At 40.3% G+C, this 24,634-nt stretch overlaps 1 protein-coding gene and 1 pseudogene across 2 annotated transcripts in view; both read right to left on the bottom strand.

Annotated features, from left to right (window-relative positions):
- Positions 1-1,187, bottom strand: part of LOC128577073 (zinc finger protein 41-like) — an 81,413-nt pseudogene extending 80,226 nt beyond the window's left edge.
- A 5,116-nt stretch (positions 1,188-6,303) lies between these two features.
- SLC9A6 (solute carrier family 9 member A6) overlaps positions 6,304-24,634 on the bottom strand; it is a 68,863-nt gene continuing 50,532 nt past the window's right edge. For both annotated transcript variants that reach the window (XM_053579951.1, XM_053579950.1), the window contains 2 exons: positions 13,403-13,508; positions 6,304-8,976 (listed from right to left, as the gene is read on the bottom strand). In XM_053579951.1, coding sequence (XP_053435926.1) covers positions 8,704-8,976; positions 13,403-13,508 — 379 coding nt within the window. In that variant the 3' untranslated portion in view covers positions 6,304-8,703. The remainder of the gene's footprint in view (positions 8,977-13,402; positions 13,509-24,634) is intronic.

The raw sequence follows: 24,634 nt of genomic DNA, 5'->3' as shown, positions 1-24,634 counted from the left end.
TGTCTTAGCAAGCTAGGGGCACACAGTGTTTGAAAACAGAATGCCAGAGGCTGGGACGCTAGACTGGATTTTCTAGAAAAGTTTTGCAACAGCCTTTGGGGAAAAGCAAAACAGGGAAGCATACTCTTTGTTTGCAGGTAAACCTCCACAGAACCAGAAAGGGTCTCGCCAAGTGGCTGTGGCTTCCTTTCCCCATCCAGTGTTCATTCCTTGGCCCTTGACTCTCCTGGAAAATGCTAGAAAGCGCATTTTAGAGAGCCCACAGGTTATATTTTCATTCTTCTGGCCAGACCAGTGGTGGATACACTGAAATCTAGAGTGACGCACTTTTTAAAGTTTCCTAATAACATTGCTCATCATTCCCTGAGAACTTCTGAGGCCTTCTGCTTTTTGTAAGAAGGGAAAATAATTTCTTTTTTCCTCCAGCCATTGTACATTGGTTAAAGAAATTATTTTCCCTAGACACCACCCATAGCAAAAAGCTCCAAATGTTCTTATAATGGGAAAATGGATTATAAACCCTGGTGATTTTCAAACCTGTATCCTTCCTGAACCTTCTCATTTGGGGACCTTAGTCCCTGTCTCCTGCCCTCTTTTCCCAATTGGGCTCCATATTCCCTTGCCTAAGTGATCCAGAGGCAAATTTAGATTTGTGCTTTGACTGCTACTTCTCTCAACCTCTTGGTCTTGTGAGACATATTCTAAAATCATAGTTCCTACCATTCTGACCACCCTGGGAATCACTGTAAACTTCCCCCTCTCGCTCATTAACTTCATTAGTCTCTGAGTAAGAGACTGTTAAGTTCTGCCAACTAGATGTCTCTTGTATCTGTTCCCTCTACTCCATCCCCACTGACGATTGTCTAGGCTAGACAGACACCATTCTCTCTCACCTGGGCAAGTCTTCTAACCATCGTCTCTGTGTTCACTCTCATTTCTGTCCAAATAATCCATTCTTCCCACAGCAGCCACAATGAGAGTGATCTTTCCCAAACCCCAATATGATCATGTCTCCTGTGCACTGCCACTCCCTGGCAATGTAGTGGGCCTGGTGGCCTGGAAAAATTCCTTACACCAGGGAATGATGTGAAAGTGCTGCTTAAAGCTAGTTCAGTACCATAGAAATTGCAAGGCCTCCTGATTCTGCCCCAGGTGGAGGATTTCTCACCTGGACTTTTCTCCGCCATGGCTCCGATTACATCACGTAATGGTTGCCTGTATTGTTGCTATTCTCCCCCACTGGACTGTGAAATCTGGGTCTTGCTCCATTCTGTATCCACAGCACCATGCACAGTGCCTGCTGGTACAAAGCAGACATTCAGAACTAAACAGTAACAGAGACGATACTCTGTCCCTCATAGGCAACGTGTTAGTCTTCTCCTTCTTCTTTCTCACTCTGCTGCTCCAGGCTAGAGTGCCATGTTGCCATAGCTCACAGCAACCTCAAACTCCTGGGTTCAGGTGATTCTCCTATCTGAGCCTCCCAAGTAGCTAGCACCCACCATGACACCTGGCTAATTTTTCTAATTTTTATGGAGATGGGGTCTCGCTTTTCTTCAAGCTGGTCTCAAACTTCTGAGCTCAGGCGATCAACCCACCTCAGCCTCCCAGAGTGCTAGGATTACAGGTGTGAGCCACCATGCCTGGCCAACAGCATGCTAATTTCCCATTGCTGTCATAACAAATTACCACTAACTTAGTGGCTTAAAACAATACTTACTTGTCATCTGATGTTTCTGTAGGTAGGAAAACTGACAAAGATTCCACTGGGCTAAAATCAAGGTGACAGCGGGGCTGTGCTCCTTTTTGGCAGGCTCTAGGGGAGAATCCATTTTCTTGCCGATTTCCAGCTTCTAGAGGCCCCCTTCCTCTATATTCAAAACCAGCAACACGGCATCTTGTTGACCCTGCTTCTATTGTCACATCTCTTTCTCTGACCAAGGCCAGGGGAGGTCTCCAATTTGAAGGGCCTGTGTGATTAGATTGGGTCCACCTGCATAGTCCAGAATAATATCCCCATTTCAAGGTCACCTGATTAGCAACCTTAATTCCTCCTTCATGTTTAATTCTCTTTGCCATGTAACCTAACATACTTGCAGGTTCCAGGGATTATGGTGTGGACAGCTTAGGGGGACAATTATTCTGCCCACCAAAGGCAGTAACAGGTGAGAGACCTGAATTCCATACAGAAGCTCCATTCTAATGCTTTTCACACAATTGCAATTATCTTACCTACTTGACTGCATTAGTTTTAGATTAAAATCACAATTTAGCCACTTCTGTGTCCCCATTGTCTGGCTCAGGGCTCAGCTGAGGTGAGGGACTCAGTGTCTATTGACTGGAAGTTAGTAAGTAAAATACTGGTTGGGTGGAATATTTAAATATCAACCTCTTTTTCCCCCTTAGATTGTTGAGTTTCAAGGAAGTGTTGAAAAACCAATTTTGTCGCACAATCAGGGGGTCCAATTGCCATTATTTTGCTCTCTCACACTGAACCAGCTCTAAAATTGGAAAAACAGGCAATTTCCATTATCTGACAGAAATCTTCCAGATTGTTCAGATGAAAAAAAACAGCTCACATGCTTTTTGCCTAGTCCACATGGGAACACAGCTGTATAAGAAATTCAAATGAACAACAACAATAACAAAATCATGCAATAAAGCCTCGTGACTCCCAAGGCAACCAAGAATTGAATATTTCTCAAGCAATTTCTATAGGATTCATATTTAAACACACAGTGAACCACTACAATTCCAACAAATCTGGAGAAATTAAACCTTGTTTCCAAGAAGTGCTCACAGAGCTTTCAATACATTTTTCCGTCACAGCAAGAGAAATAACTTGCACCACTAAGCTACATCCTTTAGTGGGACCCAGGCCCCGTCAGACAGCACCGAGTGGAAAATGAGCCAACCTGGTGTTAACTGGGACACGGAGGACAGGACTCCCCAGGCTGCAATTGCAATACAGGGTCACGGTAAGGAGAAGGGGTCCTTCACTCAGCAGAATCAGCCAGAAGCTGTCAGGTCTTATGGAGTTCAGGCTCCAGCCATGACAGCTCAGCTAAGTCAGCTCTCAGAGTTCAGTCTTCACCATGGCAACCCCTTGGGGCCCCTCCAACTAGCTGAACTGGAGATTCTGAAGGAAAGCAGCTCCGAGTAGCTTTATGGTCTGCAAAGAGTTTTCCATATTTTATTCAAATAGCACCTCATCAGGAAAACCTTACAGAATGCTCAACCTCCATTTCAAAGGCCTTCGGAATCCTAGTCAAAATGTCTCAATGTACATCACTTCATCTGATTCCCCTAACGGGCCTGGCAGCTACGTGGGGCTGGAACCATAACCCAGCACCTACCACAGTGCCTGGTACATAGTAATAGCTCAATAGATGTTTACTGAATTAGTGAACTGTCATCATTTTTTTTTTTTGAGATAATCTCACTCTGTCACCCTGGGTAGAGTGCTGTGGTGTCGTAGCTCACAGCAACCTCAAACTCCTGGGCTCAAGAGATTCTATTGCCTCAGCTTCCAAGTAGCTGGGACTTCAGGTGCCCCCTCACAATGCCCAGCTAGTTTTCTTATTTTTGGTAGAGAAGGGGTCTTGCTCTTTCTTAGGCTGGTCTTGAACTCCTGATCTCAGACGATCCACCCGCCTCAGCCTCCCAAAGTGCTAGAATTACAGGCATTAGCCACTGTGCCCCCATCCTGTCATCATTTTTTAAAGGAAGAGACAGGCTCAGAGACTTAAGTGAGTTCTGAAAAGTGCCCAGTGACTGGCAGGGCTAAGCCTCTGGCCTCCTGACTGTTAGCCTATTGCTTTTCCCATCCCTCCACGCTGGCCTTCAGGATCCAGTGAAGTAAAGGTCAGCAGGGTGTCCCACTCCTTTGTGACAGACGTTCCTTGAACGTCTACCATCACCCAGATCGTTTCACTGTTCTCTGTTCTTCCCCTGTTCTCTGCCCAGTCGGCTTTTTTAGTTCTTGGTTTTACTGTTACCTCTCAAGCAAGGCATCCTCATGGCCATCACTCTCTATCGCATTTCATATTTGTCACTTATCTCAACTTTTAGTTTCTGTGCGCATTTAATCTGTGATCTGCCTTCCCCAAATGGGATGCAAGCTCTGAGGATTGTGATGCACTGGGTGTGATGCAGCAACTGAAACAAAGCCAGTGAGTCTCAGGAGTATTAACAACGAAACAATGGATTTCTGGTACATGTCCTGAAGATAGAAAGGGAATGCGTTATTTAGCCTGGGGACAGACTCAGGGAAGACACACTAGCTAGCTCCTCTTTTCAAATGTCTAACGTCAGCAACACAGAGGAGAGGCGTGACCTTGGCCTAAGAGATTCAGTGGGACAAAGAGAAGGGGGAAGAAGTGGTGGGGCACAGATTTCAAGATTCAGATTCAAGGTGCTCTTCAAGACGCTTGTAATTACAAAACTTTTGGCTACTTCACTGTCTTCACTGATGCGTTTAAGGGCTGTGAGGGTGGCCCACATTTGTCATTCAGCATACAGTAGCACAGCACAGTGTGTTTGTCACTCAGTAACTATCTGAATCAAAGTTGTGTGACTACCCATTATGGGCCAACTGTTCACTCTGCCTGGAATGCTCCTTACCCTCACTGCCCTACACCTGGCTGACCTTTGATGTACTCTTGAGGCCTAGGCTTAGGATCACCTTACCAGGAAAATCTCTCCCCGTCCCTGCACAAGATCACAGCCCTCTCTTAAAGCACCCTGCACTTTCCCAGCATAGCACTTAGGTTTAACATATTTGCTGTTATTTGTTGATTACTTAAGACAGAAATCCCCCTACTGAAAGACAAGGAGGCAGCCGTTCTCACATGATGATCCCTAAGAGCCCCATGAGATAGCTGTATCTCCTGTAGAATCCTCTCCATGACAGCTGGGACTGTTTAGTTATTTGCTATCTCCCTCCACTGTGTATACAGAGTTAAGCATTCAGATATTTCTTGAATAAATTCACAACTAAGAAAAATGAAAGGGTCAGTGAAGTCACGCACCCGGCCAACATCACACAACACATAGCAGAGCCTGGGTTTGAACCCAGGTCTGTGTAACTTCAAAGCCTGGGCTTTTCTTGTTCCACCAAACCTTGTGGACGCAAAGGCATTGTTCAGGACCACAAACTACTGGGGCCATCAGTGAAAATGTTGGGAGGCAGAGCATGAAGGAATGCTGCTCGCCAAGTTGCTTGTTCATGGCCTTGACAGATTCCCTAGCCTCACCCGATAACAAGCAGATGGTGGGCAGCAGGCTAGAGATCTGCAATTCCCCTCATCTTCCTCCTAAATTAGCACAGAGAATCTGGACTTTGGAGTCAGACTGGATTTGAGTCCTGGATCTGACTTATTAGCCGTGACATTTTCCTCATCTGTGTAAAGAGAATAGAACATACCCTCATAGCATGAATAAGATTAAATTAAAACTTAGATTAAAAAAGACCTCAGATACACATTGCCTAGGAGGGGCTCGAAAAATAAGAACTACTATTGTTATCACTCGCAATGTATTTTCAGGCCTCCTCCTGCATCATCTGTGTGGTGTATTTCCTGTCAAGGACTTTCTGATCATGTCAAATCATCTGTACTTTCATTTCCTTACACTCCTGCACTGGGTCAGGTTAACAAATGTACTTGCTTGTATGTGATGTAAGGTTTAGTGGTGAATCAGAAAACACAAGTTGGTTCAAGAAAAAAGCCTGCTGTGTGTGGGCCCCTCACCGGTGTCTCTCACCATGCCATAAACAAGGAAGCTGGAGTGGATGGCAACAAAACACGATAGTGAGGTTGGTGTCACTAGTAGACTAAATGAAGTTGCTGTCAGCAAACTCTAACCTACAAAGCTTCTCATGTACAAAAACAGAGATGTATCTTAACCTCAAAAGAAGGACTTTTTGTGCGATTATGCTTTCAGATAAACTTGGAACTGTCTTTCTGCCTAACTGAATCCAGAATTTATTCTCCCCATATAATGGAACAAACATTTTCATAGCATTATCCATTATGGAGCTAACAGGCTACAAATCAATGTAATGGAATTCAACTGCTTTGAGTCATATTTCCTAAATGGTCCAATTGTGACCATAAGCAAATACAACAACCCTCACACATAAGCACCAAAAATTTGCCACCCCATAAGTGAAGTTCTGTTAGGTTTCTGTTTGTTTCTTTTTAAAACATTATTCTTCCCCTTTTTCCAGTAGGTATATAGGTAGAAAAATAAATGAAGTCAGCACTCTTTACGTCTCACTAAAATAAACTGTGACTCATACGATGAGTGGTTATTTGCAAGGCTATAATTTTTTTAATGACAGATTTTCCTAAAAGAAACCACTATAACATCTGTCCAAAGGAAAACAAAAAAATACATAAAGATTAAAAGTCTATTACTTTAACAGCACATTGGCAAACACGGACAACTAGAATAAATGCCAAGAAACCTTAAAAAATAACTTTAAAAGCTGCAACGTTCAAGTCATTCAAATGTGTAGGTTCCACAAACAATAGACGAACAAGTCCAAGAGCAGTTCTATTTGTGTATGTATGGTGGTAACTCAGACTGTCCTTCATCAAAATTCATCAAATTCATCAGGTGTCTAAAACCAACAGATGTCTGAGCAGAGTGTGTTTTCTCTTCTTTGCTTGGAGATGTGCACACAGATTAGAGGAGAGAAAAATCTTCCAGATGCTGATGTAAGCACAGCAGGCTTGGTTCCCCTTTGATAAAGTACGAAGGCAGATTTAGTTGACTCAAGCTTCATCAGTTTCCGTAATGAAAAGTCTTATGCATGCTGAAACAGATGAGTTACTGAATTTGTCATGCTGAGTATTTACATAAAGTGAGCTCAGTAACCTGATAGAATAAAAAAGGTAGTTGTTAAATTACTGTATAACCTTTTACAACTTGAATAACTTCGTGAGTAAATGACGTTGACATTCAAATCCCTCAAACATACATTAACACAAAATTATTTACGGCATAAGGAGGCACACATCATATAAAACGTACACTTCACGGGAGGGATTCCTGCATAGCAGGAAAGTCGCTACCACTACATAACAAATGGCTATGCCAACAGTCAAAGCTGCCACTAAAGGGTACAACGTTAAAATTCCCTTAAAATACCAAGGAGTGTTTGCAACAGCACAGATACCTTTTTCAGAGTAAGTACATGCTTTGTTTAGAAGGATATTTTTCACTGGAAAATTTGAACATCAGGTAAATTAAGCAATATTCTGATTGGGTAAGATTTAAGGCAATGCTACTCACACCTGAGGAAAAAATCCAAAAGAATTTATATTTTTCTTCTGAAACATTAACAAGTCAGGATCAACATCAAAAAGTATTCCCCTTCCCAGCATTCAATGCATCTTTAGGTATTGTCAACATTATAAAATAGAATACACTTTCATATTCCAAATATGAAATGAGAAATTGTTCTGTGCTCTTCCTTGAAAACTGTAAAAAAAAAAAAACACATGGCAGCTTAGGTATTTAATATTAAAAAGTAACATGAAAATGAAGACTACACCTGCTGCACACCAAGGAGCCAACTTAAAATAAACGCTGTGGAGCATTCTGTTTCTCTTCCAGCCAAATTTGGTGTAGTGTGGAACGATCATAAATTAATTTTTAACATTAAATACAGACTAACAAATTACAGACACAGTAAGTTCAAAAATTTTACATTTTGCTCCTGTTTGGCTGCTAAAGAGCAGCAATTGAAATTGATATAAAAACTTCTGACGACAAAGCTTGCTATACAGATAAGGTACAGAATCAAAAAGTAAGCAGCAATTAAATTTCTTATTTAAACTTATCTGGTATAGAATATGTACATATTTGGGAAGAGAGATCTCTGAAACCACCATTCGCTTTACCCCTTTCTTGCCCTCTGCCCTCTCTCTGCCCGCCACAGCTCCCTCAAATCTCAATCAAGTGTCCAGAACTATATACAACTGTACTTTGGCTAAGCTGGCTAGATGTGACTCCTTCTGTGGTCCTGGTCTGGAAAAAAAGAAACAAGGTCTTGGAAATCATTTGCAACCTTCTTTTCTGAACAGCAGTATACTGTAGTCAATGAAGCTTTTCTTTCACGGCAAGGGGGAAAAAGGGCCCCTGCACTTCACTCCCCAACCTGAATGGGGCAAGATCAAAATGCCATCAGCTCCTTGCACCACAATGGGCCACCACAGAAAAGGGAAAGAAAAAGGTCAGGACAAAGGCAGCAGCAATCAACAAAAGTTTCCCAACAAAGGAACCTTTCCTCCCAGGGTTCCCAAGGAAATAACAATCCCTAATCCCTCTTCCCTCTTCCCTCCCCTACCACAAAAAGTAAAATTAATTCACATCACAAGAACTTGGTACTTGGGTTAAGTGTCAGGTAAATATAAGAAAGAGAAAATCCGTCACTTTTTATACTTTAACTGAGACATAAAGCTAACAGAACACACAACATCACGGTGGAAGTAACTTTCTAAAACAGATCCACTCTAAGAGAATAGTTGGTTCACAATCTGCCTTATACATGATATTTATATTCTTTCTATGCCATATAAATAGCATTTATATAGCTTAACATTCAGAGACATGCACTGGGACTTTTAGGTAGTACAAATTTCTTCACAATCACATGTGCAAATTTGACAAATCACTAAGTGAGTATTAATAAGCTTAGGCTGGACCATGTCTCGTATTATCTAACAAATTTAATGGGGGTTCAGAATCATCCATGGGGAGAACCAGGCGTGTTCCTCGAATGACCAGTTCATGGTCTCCAAATGCAAGCTCCCGATCCAAGGCATCCTCAGAACTATTTCCCATAAATCTCCGAGGGGCGCTGGATGTTGCTGATTCAGTGTTCACAGTCGAATCCCCATATGTCAAACTGATATCGCCATCATTGAGAATGAGATCAGAATCATCATCTTTCAATTGTTCCTGGTTCTAAAGGCAAATAAAATAAGGTTTCAGAACTGTTAGGAAGTTCAAGAAACATTTCCAATGGGAGAATCTTAAAGGATTCCCTATTTAAAACCCTTCAGTGGTAGCCCTCAGGATATAGCCTAAAGTCCTGACCTTGGCTTAAAGACAGTGTGATCTGGCACCTTCAGCATTATCTCCTGCCACAATCTATCTGCCTTTCCCACCTTAACAGCCCTGTTGTATGCTAGCCAGATGTGAGCAGTGGCATCTGCCAGATCTCTCATGCTACCTCTTATCTCCAGGCCCTTCTACATGCTGACTCCTCCATCCTTGTCACATGACTAGCCCCTTCATAACAAGTCTTCCTTGATCTTCCAGGACTAGGTTAGGTGTTCCTCCTGTGTGGTCTCTCAGGAGACTTCCTACTTGGGCCTCTCCCTGTAGTAGTACTTACCCTTGAACCATAACAGCATGAGTATTGGTCTACCTTCACTGGGCTCACAGTCTAGTCGGGGGTAGGTTATAACACAAGGGTAAGTGCTGTGTTGTCCCACCACCTAACACAGTTTGGGGCACAGAGAAATATATCAAGCATGCTTGTCTCCAAGCTCCATAAGCTTTGGTTGTAATAGAAATGTTGTGGCCAAAATAGTATACTGAAATAAAGTGTATAAAAGAGAAAAGAGCCAAGAATATATAGTCCCATTTTGGTAAATTAAAAAATGTCTGTGTGATCAGGAGATGGGGGGGGTCACAGTGTATGGCACACCTCTTGGGGGCAGGACACAATTATAACAGGGACTTTACCTAACAACTGCAATCAATGTAACCTAATTCTTTGTACCCTCAGTGAATCCCAAACAATAATAAAAAAAAAAGAAGCAGCAGCAATCAGTAACATAGGGGAAAAAAAATGTATGTGTGGCCAGGCGTGGTGGCTCATGCCTATAAGCCTAGCACACTAGGAGGCTGAGGCAGGTGGATCACTTGAGCTCATGAGTTCAAGGCCAGCCTGAGCAAGAGCAAGACCTGGTCTCTACTAAAAATAGAAAAACGAAATAAACAGGGGTTGTGGCAGGTGCCTGTAGTCCCAGCTACTTGGGAGGCTGAGGCAAGAGAATCGTTTAAGCCCAAGAATTAGAGGTTGCTGTGAGCTGTGATGCCACAGCACTCTACCAAGGGCAACATAGTGAGACTCTGTCTCAGAAAAAAAGAAACAGAAAAACTAGCCAGGCATTATGGGGGACTCCTATAGTCCCAGCTACTCGGGAGGCTGAGCCAAGAGGATCACTTGAGCCCAAGAGTTTGAGGTTTCTGTGAGCTATGACATTATGGTACTCTACCAGGGGCAACAAAGTGAGAATCTGTCTAAAAGAAAGTATGTGTGCATAGAAAAGTCTAGAAGGGCCTTCAACAGAATGATAATACTTAATTCTGCATGATAAGGTTGCAAGTTTTATTTTCTTCTGTATATGTTTCTGTACTAAGATATTATAAATATTACTTTAAAAAAACACAAGGAAGTCTTTTTTTTCTAATGTAAAGAGAAAGAATCATTCTAAACATTCACACTAATGTAGTAAAAAATAAATCTGTGATTAATACTCCTTGAGGGAAACAGAGCTAATAAAAACATCTTACATGCTAGTGAAGTTGATTCTCCAGCTTTCTAAATCCTATGTGTGTTTGAAAAATTTAAATTTGTCTAAGATCATCAAATAGACTGAGAAAACTATTGTATAAAATCTAAGAATTTAATTTGCTCTTGCTTGAAATTTCCTTAAATACTCAAGGACAAAAACATGTGAGTTAAAAAAAAAAAAAACAAAAAAACCATAACCATGAACCAGCCAAAACTCCTTGTGTAATCTAATTATAACAATAAGTCTAACTAGTTCCTATCACTCAATTCGACAATACAACAAAGCTCTGTGGCTCCCTCACAGGTCAGCATTGTTTGAGGTTTGGGGTAATATCTATCAAATTTTAAAATGCATATGCCTTTTGATCTAGCAATTTTACCTTTAAAATCTCTTTAACATACTTAGGTAAATTTATATGTAAAAGGATATTCAGCTGGGCACAGTAGCTTTTGCCTGTAATCCTAGCACTCTGGGAGGCCGAGGCAGGTGGATTGCCTGAGCTCACAGGTTCAAGACCAGTCTGAGCAAGTGTGAGACCATGTCACTAAAAAATAGCTGGGTGTTGTGGTAGGTACCTGTAGTCCCAGCTACTCGGGAGGCTGAGGCAAGAGAATCTCTTTAGCTCAAGAGTTTGAGGTTGCTGTACCACAGCACTCTACCGAGGGTGACAAAGTAAAACTCTGTCTCAAAAATAAATAAATAAAATAAAAAAGGATATTCACTATTAAGTACTGTAATAGCCAAAAGGGGAAATGACTGAAATGTTTATCCATAAAGACTGAATACATCAATTCTAGTATAGCTACGGAATGGAATACTATATAACTATGAAAAAGCAAAAGCAATAGTTCTAATGCACTCACGTGGAAAGATACCCATTAAGTATTAGCAATTGAAAAAAGAAAGTAATGGGACAATATACCCATTATGATCCCATTTGTGTAAAATAATAACAAAGATATACATATATGTCTGTGCAGATAAAATATATCAGGAAGTATCCACAGTAAACCTGTGATAAAGATTGCTTTTGAGGAAGGTAGATGGGAAGAAGCCAACTTTTAATTTTTACTTTGTACATTACATTCTGTTTGAAGATTTGGCCATAAGCATGTTAGTTTTATAACTTTAAAAAGTAGTCAACAAAACAAATATATAAAAAGTTAAGTTTGGCAGTTGTTGTGGATTAAATTATACCTCCCCAATATGGAAGTCTTAACTCCCAGCACCAGTGAAGGTGACCTTATTTGGAAAGAAGGTGGGCCAAGATTCAATATGACTGGTGTCTATGAGTAAGAGAAATTTGGACACAGAGATAGGCACACACACAATGAAAACATCATGTGAGATGAAGGTGACGACTGTGGTGAGGCACCTAATAAGTCAAGGAATGACGAAGATCACCAGCAAAGCAGAAGCTCAGAGAAAGGCCTGGAGCAGATTCTCCCTCACAGCCCTAGACAGCACCAATCCTGACAACACACTTTGACCTCCGACTCTGGACTCCAGAACTATGAGATAATACATTTCTGTTGGGTAAGCCATTTGGTTTGTGGTACTTTGTTACCTCAGCCCTAGGAAACTCAGACGATGGTATACTGTGTTTTGCTACATTGTATAGGACACATAATTATGGACCTCTTTCAGCATTCGGTGATGACAAGTGGGCCTCTGGAACCTAAGCGCCTCACTGGATGTCCCCTCTGCATAGAGTCAAGTGGGCTAACAGAACATGGAGGAAATAGACACTATACTTGAGAGGACCGCCTGCACAGAGTGGGCGAGAGAGGGAAAAGGCAACATGGAATGCTCTCTCCACCTCACCAGCACAGTCTATCAGAAACATGTGCTGACTCAACACAGCACAAAGCTGTAGTGTGCTCCTCCTTGGCCCAGATGATACCCCCACTCTGTTTTCTTTTTCCTGTCCATTTCCTGTTGGATCTGCTCTCACATGCCACAAAGGAGTCACAGGGAACCGGAGGTGGGGTGCGTGTCTATACTGCTTTACTATAGCTTCCCCTCTCTATCCAAGGTTCTAGGCGTTGCAGCCAAGAAGTCAAAACTGGTGGGCTTTGTTAATGGCTTACCTATGTGATGCCATAGATTATTACTGAAGGGTTAATTTAGAATTAAAGTTTTTTTTAAAAAAGAAAAAAATCTCTTGAAAAATAAAAATCTTCACATTTAAAAATAAAGTCTGGTTAGCATACCTGTCATTTTTCCCCCTTAGTTGCAATATTTACTGAACTACCAATCACATATTGATAGCTAAGGAAAAAATATGTAATCTGGATTCTATCTAGGTATGCTCATGCCTCCCAACAATATGGAACAGAGGCAGATAAACATACCCTAATATCCAAAAGTTGGTAGGTGTGAAATAATAGACCATTTGTTGTACTTTAAGGGCATCAAAAATGGTTTTATAATCCTCTCAATGTAACTGTGACAACCCTAATTTGTAAGTGAAAATATATACATTTACTACTAAGCTCAGAGTACATCCTGCAAATAAATGAAAGACAGCATGGAAACAGAATTATTTTCCAAAAACACCCACAGTAAAATGAGGCACTATTCTGTATCTGCTTTCAAATGTTGTTTCAAAGGCTATAAATTAAATTTATAGATTTCAGTGTATTTTCTGGTTGAGAAAAATATGCTTCAATTTCCTCATGGATTTTATAGCTCTAAGGTAAAATACCAAACCAAACAAAAAGAAAACAAAATCAGTAATCTATCCACACATCAGATACATTTAATTTACTGAAGAATTAAGTGTTGGGATAAAACCAACTTACTTCGTAAGCCTGGGGGCTGGTTAGGCACCTGGCGATGGGGCCACAGCAGGCAGGAAGTGTTGTTGTCAGAGGAGGCCCACTGTGAGTCAGCAGAGGCTTCAGATAGCTATGCTGGTTAAGGAAGAGCTGCATTCTTTTTTTCACAAACTTAAAACAATTAATTTAATAATAATCATAACAGTCTAATAACTACTTCAGAGGACAAGAAGGCTTTCACAAATGTGGTCTCATTTCATCATCACATTATGGCAATGAGATAGCAACGGGAGATTTTGTTATCGTCTCTACTTCACAGATATGGAAACTGAGGCTCAGGGAGGTCAATAACACCCCTAATGTCACACAATTGGCCAGACACAGTAGCTCACACCTGTAATCCTGGCACTCTGGAAGGCTGAAGTGGGAAGATCCCTGGAGCTCAGGAGTTCAAGACCAGCCTGAGCAATAGTAAGTTCCCGCCTCTACTAAAAATAGAAAAACCAGCCATGCATGGTGGCAGGTGCTAGTCTCAGCTACTCAGGAAGCTAAGGCAGGGGGGTCACTTGAACCCAGGAATTTAATGTTGTTGTGAGCTAGTCTCATGCCATGACAATCTTTATCCTGGGCAACAGAGTGAGCCTCTGTCTCAAAAAAACAAACAAACAAGAAAAGCCACACAATTAAGTAAATCTGCTAACCCAGACTGGTTTAATTTCAAATCTTGTGCCCTCTCCACGATGTCATATTGCTTTTCTGACTTTACTAAAACCAAAAGAAACACAAAACACTCTAAATTTAGCACTAAAGGAGAAAAGAGAAAGTAAACAATAATAATGGTTACAGAGGAGATTCCAGTAGTAGAATACAGTAAATACAGTAACAAAAACAGTTATAATCATTTATTGAGCACTTAGTTGGCCTTTTGAATGCTATACATTGAAACATCAGAATCACATTGATTCTTTTTTTACAAAGCCATACAGAGGAAAGGAAAGTCAATTTTCAAGACATTTCTTGTTTCTTTCTTCCTTTTTTTTTTTTTGAGACAGAGTCTCACTTTGTCACCCTCTTAAAACTATGTATCATGAGCTCCTCTACCATAGACTGTCATATCAGTATTAATTTCTTCCCCCCAAATAAAAATAGACAATAAAAGAGGGACTCACAAGAAAAACCAGAGAGGGCGGTGCCTGTGGCTCAGTGAGTAGTGCGCTGGCCCCATATGCCGAGGGTGGCGGGTTCAAACCCAGCCCCGGCCAAACTGCAACAAAAAATAAAATAGCTGGGCGTTGTGGTGGGTGCCTGTAGTCCCAGCTGCTTGGGAGGCTGAGGCAAGAGAATCGCATAAGCCCAAGAGTTAGAGGTTGCTGAGAGCCGTGTGACATCATGGCACTCTACCCAAGGGCAGTACAGTGAGACTCTGTCTCTACAAAAATAAAAAAAAAATAAAAAGTAAAACCAGAGAGAAAGAGACAGATACATATATTCCCTACTTTCTAAAATGAGAACCTCAGGTTGCTGTCAATTAAAAATGAAGAAATCAGAGAAAATTTCATGAATTCCCACATTAATAAATTCTAAGTAAATATAAAGCATTCAATACAAACACACTTCATAAAATCTGTGGCCAAACACAAAGGCTCTAAAAAAGTGGAATGGTGAATTCTACTAGTGTTTCAAGTACAGAAATAATCAGACCTTAGTTCTGTAGTTCTGAATAGGGTAGTATTGAGGCTAACAAATATTGGTATCTGATTCTACAAGAATAAATTTCTTAAAAAAAATTACTTACCAAATACTGACAAAAGAGAAAAAAAGAAAATATGAATAGCCCCATATATTAAAGAAACTAAAACCATTCTCTTAGAAAAAGCTCCAGGCGTGAGAGCTCCACTGGTAAAATTGTTTCAGCATTTAAGGAAAAAACACCAATTTAATATAAACTTCTGCAGAGAATAGAAAATGAAAGTATACTTCCCAATTCATTTTATAAATCCAGTGTAATCATGTTATATAAACCTGAAAAGGACATTACAAAAAAAAATCATAAGCCAATTATCACTCATTAAAATACACTCAAAAATCAGACACAAAATATTAGTAAGTTAAATCCAGTGACATACACAAAGTATAATATATCATGCCCAAGCAGACTTTGTTATAGTAAAGCAAAACTGATTTAACACCCAAATAATTGATGAAAATCAGTATAACAACAATTTAAAGAAGAAAAAAATAAATACATGATCATCTCAATATTGAAAAAGCATCTGATAATAAAAACCCACAGCACATAAAAAGTACCAGCAGACTAGAAATAAAAAGGAATATTCTTAACCTGCTAACGGCTATCTTCAGAAAATGTATAGCTAACATCATACTTAATGGTGAAACATTTAAAAAATGTCTCCCAAAGTCAGGAAAAAGACAAGAATGCTCAGTATCATCACTGCACTAGAGAAGTTAATGAGACATAAATAAACACAAGGGGATGGTGGAGCAAGATGACGCTCCAGAAGGGTTCAGCTGAGCTCTCCTACAATGACTTGGGAAAAAGAGAGAACCCAGCCATACCTGGCACCAGTACCTTACCCAGAGTCATAGCTCAGGGAGCACAGTGAGGAGGTGGTGAGCTGGATACAGCATATGATTCTTGGAGGGTGGAAATCTGATCAAATAGGCAAGTGATTGCAACTGGCTGGGATAGGTTGGCTGCCAACAGAGGCCCAGGATAGGAGGAAGCCTTTCAGGAATTTTCAATTGTTGGGGGAAGTTGTGCATTGAGTGGAAAGCTTGGAAGACTGGGCAGACTCCAACAGTATATAGCAACCAAATTTGAATGCTGGTTGGATTGGACTTGCCATAGGTTTGGTGGCTGGAGAGGCAGCCATACTGAGAAGGTCTTGGTGGCCAGGGGGCTGCCATTGTGGGAAGGTCATGAGAAGGACTTAGCAGGGGCCTAAAGCACGGCAGTCTTAATTCCACCTGCCCAGATCAGAACTCCAGTCTTGGGACAGGCTGAAGGACCCATGGAACTGGAGTCAGAGGGCACTGTGAGACCTGCCCTGAGGGATTCTTATGAGTTTTAAAATCCCAATCTGGCAGGGTCTGAATGCTGAAGAAATAATCAGGCATCACCAAAGGTAACTAAATTTAGAATAAGGATCACAGAGGTTGCTAACTGTACTCTGTCACCTTTAAAAAATCATAGCGCCACCTGGTGTCTGGGAGACACACTGCAATATACTGTAATCAAGAGCAAGGACTTCTGTTTGAATTACAGGAGGCAGGGAGAAGTCAAAAAGAGGACAAGGAGGTGAACAAGAAGAAAGTACACAGGAGGAGCAATCAAGGGAAAAATTCAGGCAACACGAAAAACCAAAACAGAGGAACTCTCCCAAGGGACCATGAGGCAACTACAGCAGAAGACTCCACCTATAAACAATTAATGGACTTGACAGAAAGGGAATTAAAAATATGGATGATAAAGACAATAAAAGAAATGGATGAGAAAATGGAAAGACAGGACCAAGCTAATACAATCAGACAAGAGAAGGAAATACAGGGCATCCAAATGGGGGCAGAGGAGGTCCAACTCTCCCTCTTTGCTGACAATATGATCTTGTACTTAGAGAACCCCAAAGACTCAACCACAAGACTCCTGGAATTCATTAAAAAATTCAGTAATGTCTCAGGATATAAAATCAATGTCCACAAATCAGAAGCCTTTGAATATGCCAATAGCAACCAAGATGAGAAGCTAATCAAGGACACAATACCCTTCACAGTAGCATGCAAGAAAATGAAATACCTAGGAAAATACCTAACAAAAGAGGCGAAAGATCTCTATAAAGAGAATTACGAAAACCTAAGAAAAGAAATAGCAGAAGATATTAACAAATGGAAGAACATACCATGGCTGGGAAGAAACAACATTGTCAAAATGGCTGTATTTCCCAAAGCAATCTACAGATTTAATGCAATCCCCATTAAAATATCATCATCATACTTTCAAGATTTGGAAAAAAAAATATTTGTTTTGTATGGAACCAGAAGAAACCCCATATAGCTAAGGTAATTTGTAGTAATAAAAACAAATCCAGGGGTATCATCCTACCAGACTTTCATCTATACAAGGCCATAGTGATCAAAACCGCATGATATTGGCATAAAAATAGAAACACTGACATTTGGAACTGGACAGAAAACTATGAAATGAAATTAACATCTTACAGGCACCTAATCTTTGATAAACCAAACCAATCTTTGATAAATCAATAAATGGTGCTGGGAGAACTGGATAACCACATGTACAAGACTGAAACTGGACCCACATCTTTCTCCACTCACTAAAATAGATTCAAGACAGATACAAGATCTAAATTTAAGGCATGAAACAATAAAAATCCTTGAAGAAAGTGTGGGGAAAACATTTGAAGATATCAGCCTGGGGAAAGATTTTATGAAGAAGACTTCAGTGGCAATTATAACAACAAAAATAAACAGAGGACTTAATTATATTGAAAAGCTTCTGTACAGCTAAGGAGACAACAACCAAAGCAAACAGACAACCATCAGAGTGGGAAAAGATATTTGCATATTATGAATCATATAAAAGCATGATAACTAGGATCTACAGAGAACTCAAATTAATCAACATAAAAAAGCCAATAATCCCTGAAAGACAGATGAACAGAACTGTCTCTAAAGAAGATAGACAAATGGCTAACACACATATGAAAAAATGCTCATTGTCCCTAATTATCAGAGAAATACAAATCAAAACCACCCTACGATATCACCTAACCCCTGTGAGGATGGCCCACATCACAAAATCTCAAAGCTGCAGATGCTGGCATGGATGTGGAGAGAAGGGAACACTTTTATACTGCTGGTGGGACTGCAAACTAATACAACCCTTTTGGAAGGAAGTATGGAGAATGGAGGTCAAACTAGACCTCCAATTTGATCCTGCAATCCCATTACTGGGTCCATTACTAGGCATTCACACAGAAGAAAAAAATTCATTTCATCATAAGGACATGTGCACTAAACTGTTGATTACAGCTCAATTTACAATCGCCAAACTGTGGAAACAACCTAAATGCCCACCAATCCAGCAATGTATTAACAAGCTGTGGTATATGTATACCATGGAATACTATTCAGCCACTAAAAAAGATGGAGACTTTACATCTGTTATGAATAGAACTTTACATCTTTTTAGAATACAGATGATGAAAACAAAGCATCTTCTGATGCTTAGTAAAGCATCATAAGAATGGAGAAGCAGAGAGGAGGAGCAAGATGACGGCCAAGTAAAACCTTCCTTGCAACTGGGCACGGTGAGTCTGGGGAGACAAGACTCCAGGCATCTCTGGCTAGTGGGATATGCCCATAAACATCCCCTTGAGGACACAGGGAGTCAGCAAGAGACTTTTGGACCCCAGGAGGAGGACAAAAGCAGTGGAAAACAGGCAAGCGGTTGCATGTGTTTGTTAGATCTAACCCCACCAGCAGCTGTAAATACAGAAGCAGTGAGATTGCAAACTGGAAAGGCCTTACCTGCAAGCTGCGTTGGTTTTTTTGGACTTGGCACTCAGTTGAATTACCTTGGGAGAACTTGGGCAAGAATGCGGAGGACTTTGACCATTGTCTAGGGCCCAGACTGAGCTGCTGAGGCAGATGGAGCTAATAGTGTTCAGCTGTGGGCTGTGGGGAGCCATTGTGGGAGAAGTGCCCCAGCAAGGTCAGCCCTCAGGGTCGCAGAGCAAGGATCGGGTGGGAGTTAGTAATCTAGTGAATGAGCAGCCTAAAGGCAGGGACTGAGACACCTTGCAGCCTTAGCCCTCAGGGGCATAAGCAAAACGGGTTTTGGCACACTGATTAAGCGGATAGCCACTTCAGGCGTGATCCTAGCAACAAGCACTTTCCTGGGAAAGCTTCTGCTTAGCCAAGTTTAGCAGTTTAAAGTGTCTTTTACGTGGACTAAGGAGAGATTTAGGCTCTCCACTCTGCGGGGTTTGAGAAATCAGCAGAGGCTTCCAGTCTCCATCTCGTACAGGTGTATCAGCAATGTGATTAACATCTCATACCCCAGAAGATTACCTGTTGCCCAGACAATATTCAGCAAGAGATAGACACCGCTTTTTTTTTTTTATGGTTGCTGTTGTTGTTATTGTTTTATTTTTTAATTTCAACATTTTCCCCATAGATTTTTCATTTTTTTCTCTTCTTTCTTCATTTTTCTAGTTTAAATATAATTTCCCATTGTTGTGTTTTTCAACAATTAGAACTTCATTTTTGCTAGTGTTTCTACCCCTATTATATGGTTTTTCCCCCAATTTTATTCCATAAAGTTTTCTGTTTGCTTGTTTTGGTTTGATTTACAGCATTTTTGTCATTCCTCTCTACTTGGTGGAGGTGAGGTACTGAGTCTGAACAGGCTAGCAAAAAGCTGCTGACCTCAAGGGAACCACCGAAACCGGCACCCCCAGAGGTTGGCAGGGTTTTAAGGTTGGGTCAAAGTACCCTACTGTACACCTATATTGCTCTGTCTCCTTCTTTCTGTGCCCCTCTTCTTTTTGTCAATATTCACTTTTATCCACCCCCTCTCCTTTCTCTTTTTTCCTTTTTTTTTCTTGCTTTTTTCCCTTCTTGCTCTTTAACCATCTCATCCTTTTGGTCCTGTACCAAAAAGACTCATCGAAACCCTGGTCCAGAGGCATGGCAAATGAAAGAGCAAGAGAAAGTGAAAGGAAAATTAGGGCAAGGAAACAGAGAAAAGAAATCACTCATGACAAAGAATCAGCAGAAAAATCCTGGTGGGGCAGCACCTGTGGCTCAAAGGAGTAGGGCACCGACCCCACATGCCAGAGGTGGTGGGTTCAAACCCAGCCCCGGCCAAAACCTGCAATAAATAAATAAAATAAAATAAAATAAAATAAAAATAAAAAATGAATTTAAAAAAGAAAAATCCTCGGGCGGCGCCTGTGGCTCAAGGAGTAGGGCGCCAGTCCCATATGCCGGAGGTGGCAGGTTCAAACCCAGCCCCGGCCAAAAACCACAAAAAAAAAAAAAAAAAAAAAAGAAGGAAAAAGAAAAATCCTCACAACATGAAAAATCAGTCCAGAGCAACCCCCCCAAGGGACTGTGAGGTAGCTAATGCAGAGGATTCCACCTATAACAAAATGTGAGAAATGACAGAAAAGGAATTTAGAATACAGATGATGAAAACAATGAAGGAAATGATGGAAACAGTGAAGGAAACTGCTGATACAGTGGAAAATAACCAAAAGGAAATCCAAAAACAGATTCAAATAAGAGATGAACATTATGGAGAATATAGAAAGGATATAGCAGAGCTTAAGGAACTGAAGCAGTCAATTAGTGAACTTAAAGATGCAATAGAAAGTATCAACAACAGATTAGACCATGTAGAAGAAAGAATCTCAGAGATAGAGGACAAAGCTCTTGAGATAACTCAGATAGTTAAACAGGCAGAAAAGAAGAGAAAAAAGCAGAACATTCACTGACAGAATTATGGGACTTTATGAAGCAGTGAAACATATGAGTTATAAGTATCCCAGAAGGGGAAGAAGAACACCCCAGGGGAATGGAAGCCATACTAGAGAATAAATGAAAATTTATTATAAATGAAAAATTCCCAAATATCACCAAAGATTCTGACACACTCCTTTCAGAGGGATATCAGACCCCAGGTTGCCTCAACTCTAACCGAGCTTCTCCAAGACACATTGTGATGAACCTGTCCAAAGTCAAGACAAAATAAAAGATTCTTCAAGCTGCCAGGAGTAAGCGCCAGTTGTCCTACAGGGGCAAATCCATCAGGGTGACTGCAGACTTCTCTAATGAAACTTTCCAAGCAAGAAGACAATGGTCATCTACCTTTAATCTACTTAAACAGAACAATTTCCAGCCCAGAATGCTATATCCTGCTAAGTTAAGCTTTAAAACTGACGGAGAAATCAAATCATTTACTGATACACAAACATTGAGGAAATTCACCACAATAACACCAGTTCCATAGGAAATACTTCAACCTGTTCTACACACTGACCATCACAATGGATCAACAGCAAAGTAAGAACTCAGCAATTAAAGGACAGAACCTAGCTTCCACACTGATGCAAAAGATAAAACCAAGCAATGGACTCTCACAAAATAAGATGAATAGAACACTATCATACTTATCAATTATCTCAATAAATGCTAATGGCTTGAATTCCTCACTGAAGAGGCATAGATTACTTGACTGGATTAAAAAACACAAGCCATCCATTTGTTGTCTGTAGGAAACACACCTGGCTTCAAAAGACAAATTAAAACTCTGAGTTAAGGGTTGGAAGACAATTTTTCAGGGAAACGGAATTCAGAAGAAAAGAGGAGTTGCAATCTTATTTTCAGATACATGTGGATTTAAAGCAACTAAAGTCAAAAAAGACAAAGATGGTCACTTTATATTGGTCAAGGGAAAAATACACCAAGAAGACATTTCAATTCTAACTATTTATGCACCCAATTTAAATGCTCCCAGATTTTTAAAACAGACCTTACTCAGTCTGAACAATATGATATCCTATAATACCAAAATAACAGGGGACTTTAATACTCCTCTTACAGAGCTGGACAAATCCTCTAAACAAAAATTAAACAAAGATATAAGGGACTTAAATGAGACCCCAGAACAACTGTGCTTGATAGATGCATATAGAACACTCCATCCCAAAGATAAAGAATATAAATTTTTCTCATTGCCCCATGGAACATTCTGCAGAATTGATCACATCCTAGGACACAAAACAAACCTCAACAGAATCAAAAGAACTGAAATTTTACCTTGTATCTTCTCAGACCACAAGGCATTAAAAGTGGAACTCAACTCCAACAAAAATGTTCAACCCCTGTGGCTCACTGAGTAGGGCGCTGGCCCCATAAGCTGAGGGTGGCGGGTTCAAACCCAGCCCCAGCCAAACTGCAACAAAAAAATAGCCAGGTGTTGTGGCTGGCGCCTGTAGTCCCAGGTGCTCGGAAGGCTGAGGCAAGAGAATCGCGTAAGCACAAGAGTTAGAGGTTGCTGTGAGCCATGTGACATAATGGCACTCTACCCGAGGGCAGTACAGTGAGACTCTGTCTCTACAAAAAGAAAAAAAAAAAAAAAGTTCAACCCCACACAAAGGCATGGAAATTAAACAACCTTCTGTTGAATGATAGATGGGTGCAGGAAGAAATAAAACAGGAAATCACCAACTTCCTTGAGCATAACAACAATGATGACACAAGCTACCAAAACCTGTGGGATACTGCAAAAGCAGTTTTGAGGAAAATTTATCACTTTAGATGCCTACATTTGAAAAACAGAGAGTGCATCAACAAACTTATAAGCCATCTTATGGAATTGGAAAAAGAAGAACAATCTAAGTCTAAACCCAGTAGGAAAAAAGAAATCTCCAAAATTAAATCAGAGATCAATGAAATTGAACACAAAAGAATCATTCCAAAAATTAATGAAACAAGGAGTTGGTTTTTTGAAAAAATAAATAAAATAGATAAACCTTTGGCCAGACTAACTAGAAATAGAAACATAAAATCTCTAGTAACCTCAATCAGAAATGATAAATGGGAAGAAATAACAACTGATCCCACAGAGATACAAGAGATCATCTCTGAATACTACCAGAAACTCTATTCCCAGAAATCTGACAATGTGAAGGAAATGGATCAATATTTGGAATCACATCCTCTCCCTAGACTTAGCCAGGAAGAAATAGAGCTTCTGAACAGACCAATTTCATGCACTGAGATTAAGGAAACAATAAAAAAATCTTCCAACAAAGAAATGCCCTGGTCCAGATGGCTTCACACCAGAATTCTATCAAACCTTCAAAGAAGAGCTTATTTCCCTACTGCAGAAATTATTCCAAAAAATTGAGAAGTAAGGAATCTTCCCCAACATGTTCTACGAAGCAAACATCACCCTGATACCAAAACCAGGAAAAGACACAACTAAAAAGGAGAATTTCAGACCAATTTCACTAATGAATATAGATGCAAAAATTCTCAACAAAATCCTAGCCAATAGATTGCACAGCTTATCATCAAAAAAGTCATACATCATGATCAAGTAGATTTCATCTCAGGGATGCAAGGCTGGTTTAACATACGCAAGTCCATAAACATTATCCACCATATTAACAGAGGCAAAAATAAAGACCATATGATCCTCTTAATAGTTGCAGAAAAAGCATTTGATAAAATCCAGCATTCTTTTCTAATTAGAACACTGAAGAGTATAGGCATATGTGGCACATTTCTGAAACTGATTGAAGCTATCTATGACAAACCCACAGCCAATATTTTACCGAATGGAGTAAAACTCAAAGCTTTTCCTCTTAGAAATGGAACCAGACAAAGTTGTCCTCTGTCACCTTTACTATTCAACATAGTGCTGGAAGTTCTAGCCAATATAATTAGGCAAGACAAGGAACTAAAGGGAATCCAAATAGGAGCAGAGGAGGTCAAACTCTCCCTCTTTGCTGATGACATGATCTTATACTTAGAGAACCCCAACGACTCAACCACAAGACTCCTGGAAGTCATCAAAAAATACAGTAATGTCTCAGGATATAAAATCAACGTCCACAAATCAGTTGCCTTTGTATATGCCAATAACAGTCAAGATGAGAGGCTAATTAAGGACATAACTCCCTTCACCATAGCTTCAATGAAAATGAAATACCTAGGAATATACCTAACGAAGGAAGTGAAGGACCTCTATAAAGAAAATTATGAAATCCTAAGAAAGGAAATAGAGGATATTAACAAATGGAAGAACACACCATGCTCATGGCTGGGAAGAATCAACATTGTTAAAATGTCTATACTTCCCAAAGCAACCTACCAATTCAATGACATCCCTATTAAAATACCAACATCATACTTTCAAGATTAGGAAAAAATGATTTTGCATTTTGTATGGAACCAGAAAAAACCCCGTATAGCTAAGGCAGTTCTTAGTAATAAAAATAAAGCTGAGGGCATCCACCATACCAGATTTTAGGCTGTACGACAAAGCCATAGTGGTCAAGACAGCATGTCTTGTGAAACTGTCTTGTGAAACATTTTTGTGCCGAGTTCTGGCACAAAAATAGGGACATAGACATTTGGAATCGAACAGAAAACCAAGAAATGAAACATCTTACAACCACCTAATCTTCGATAAACCAAGCAAGA

This window comes from Nycticebus coucang, chromosome X (genome assembly GCF_027406575.1).
Source record: "Nycticebus coucang isolate mNycCou1 chromosome X, mNycCou1.pri, whole genome shotgun sequence".
Classification (NCBI taxonomy): domain Eukaryota; kingdom Metazoa; phylum Chordata; class Mammalia; order Primates; family Lorisidae; genus Nycticebus; species Nycticebus coucang.
This window is presented reverse-complemented; position numbering and strand designations above follow the sequence as displayed.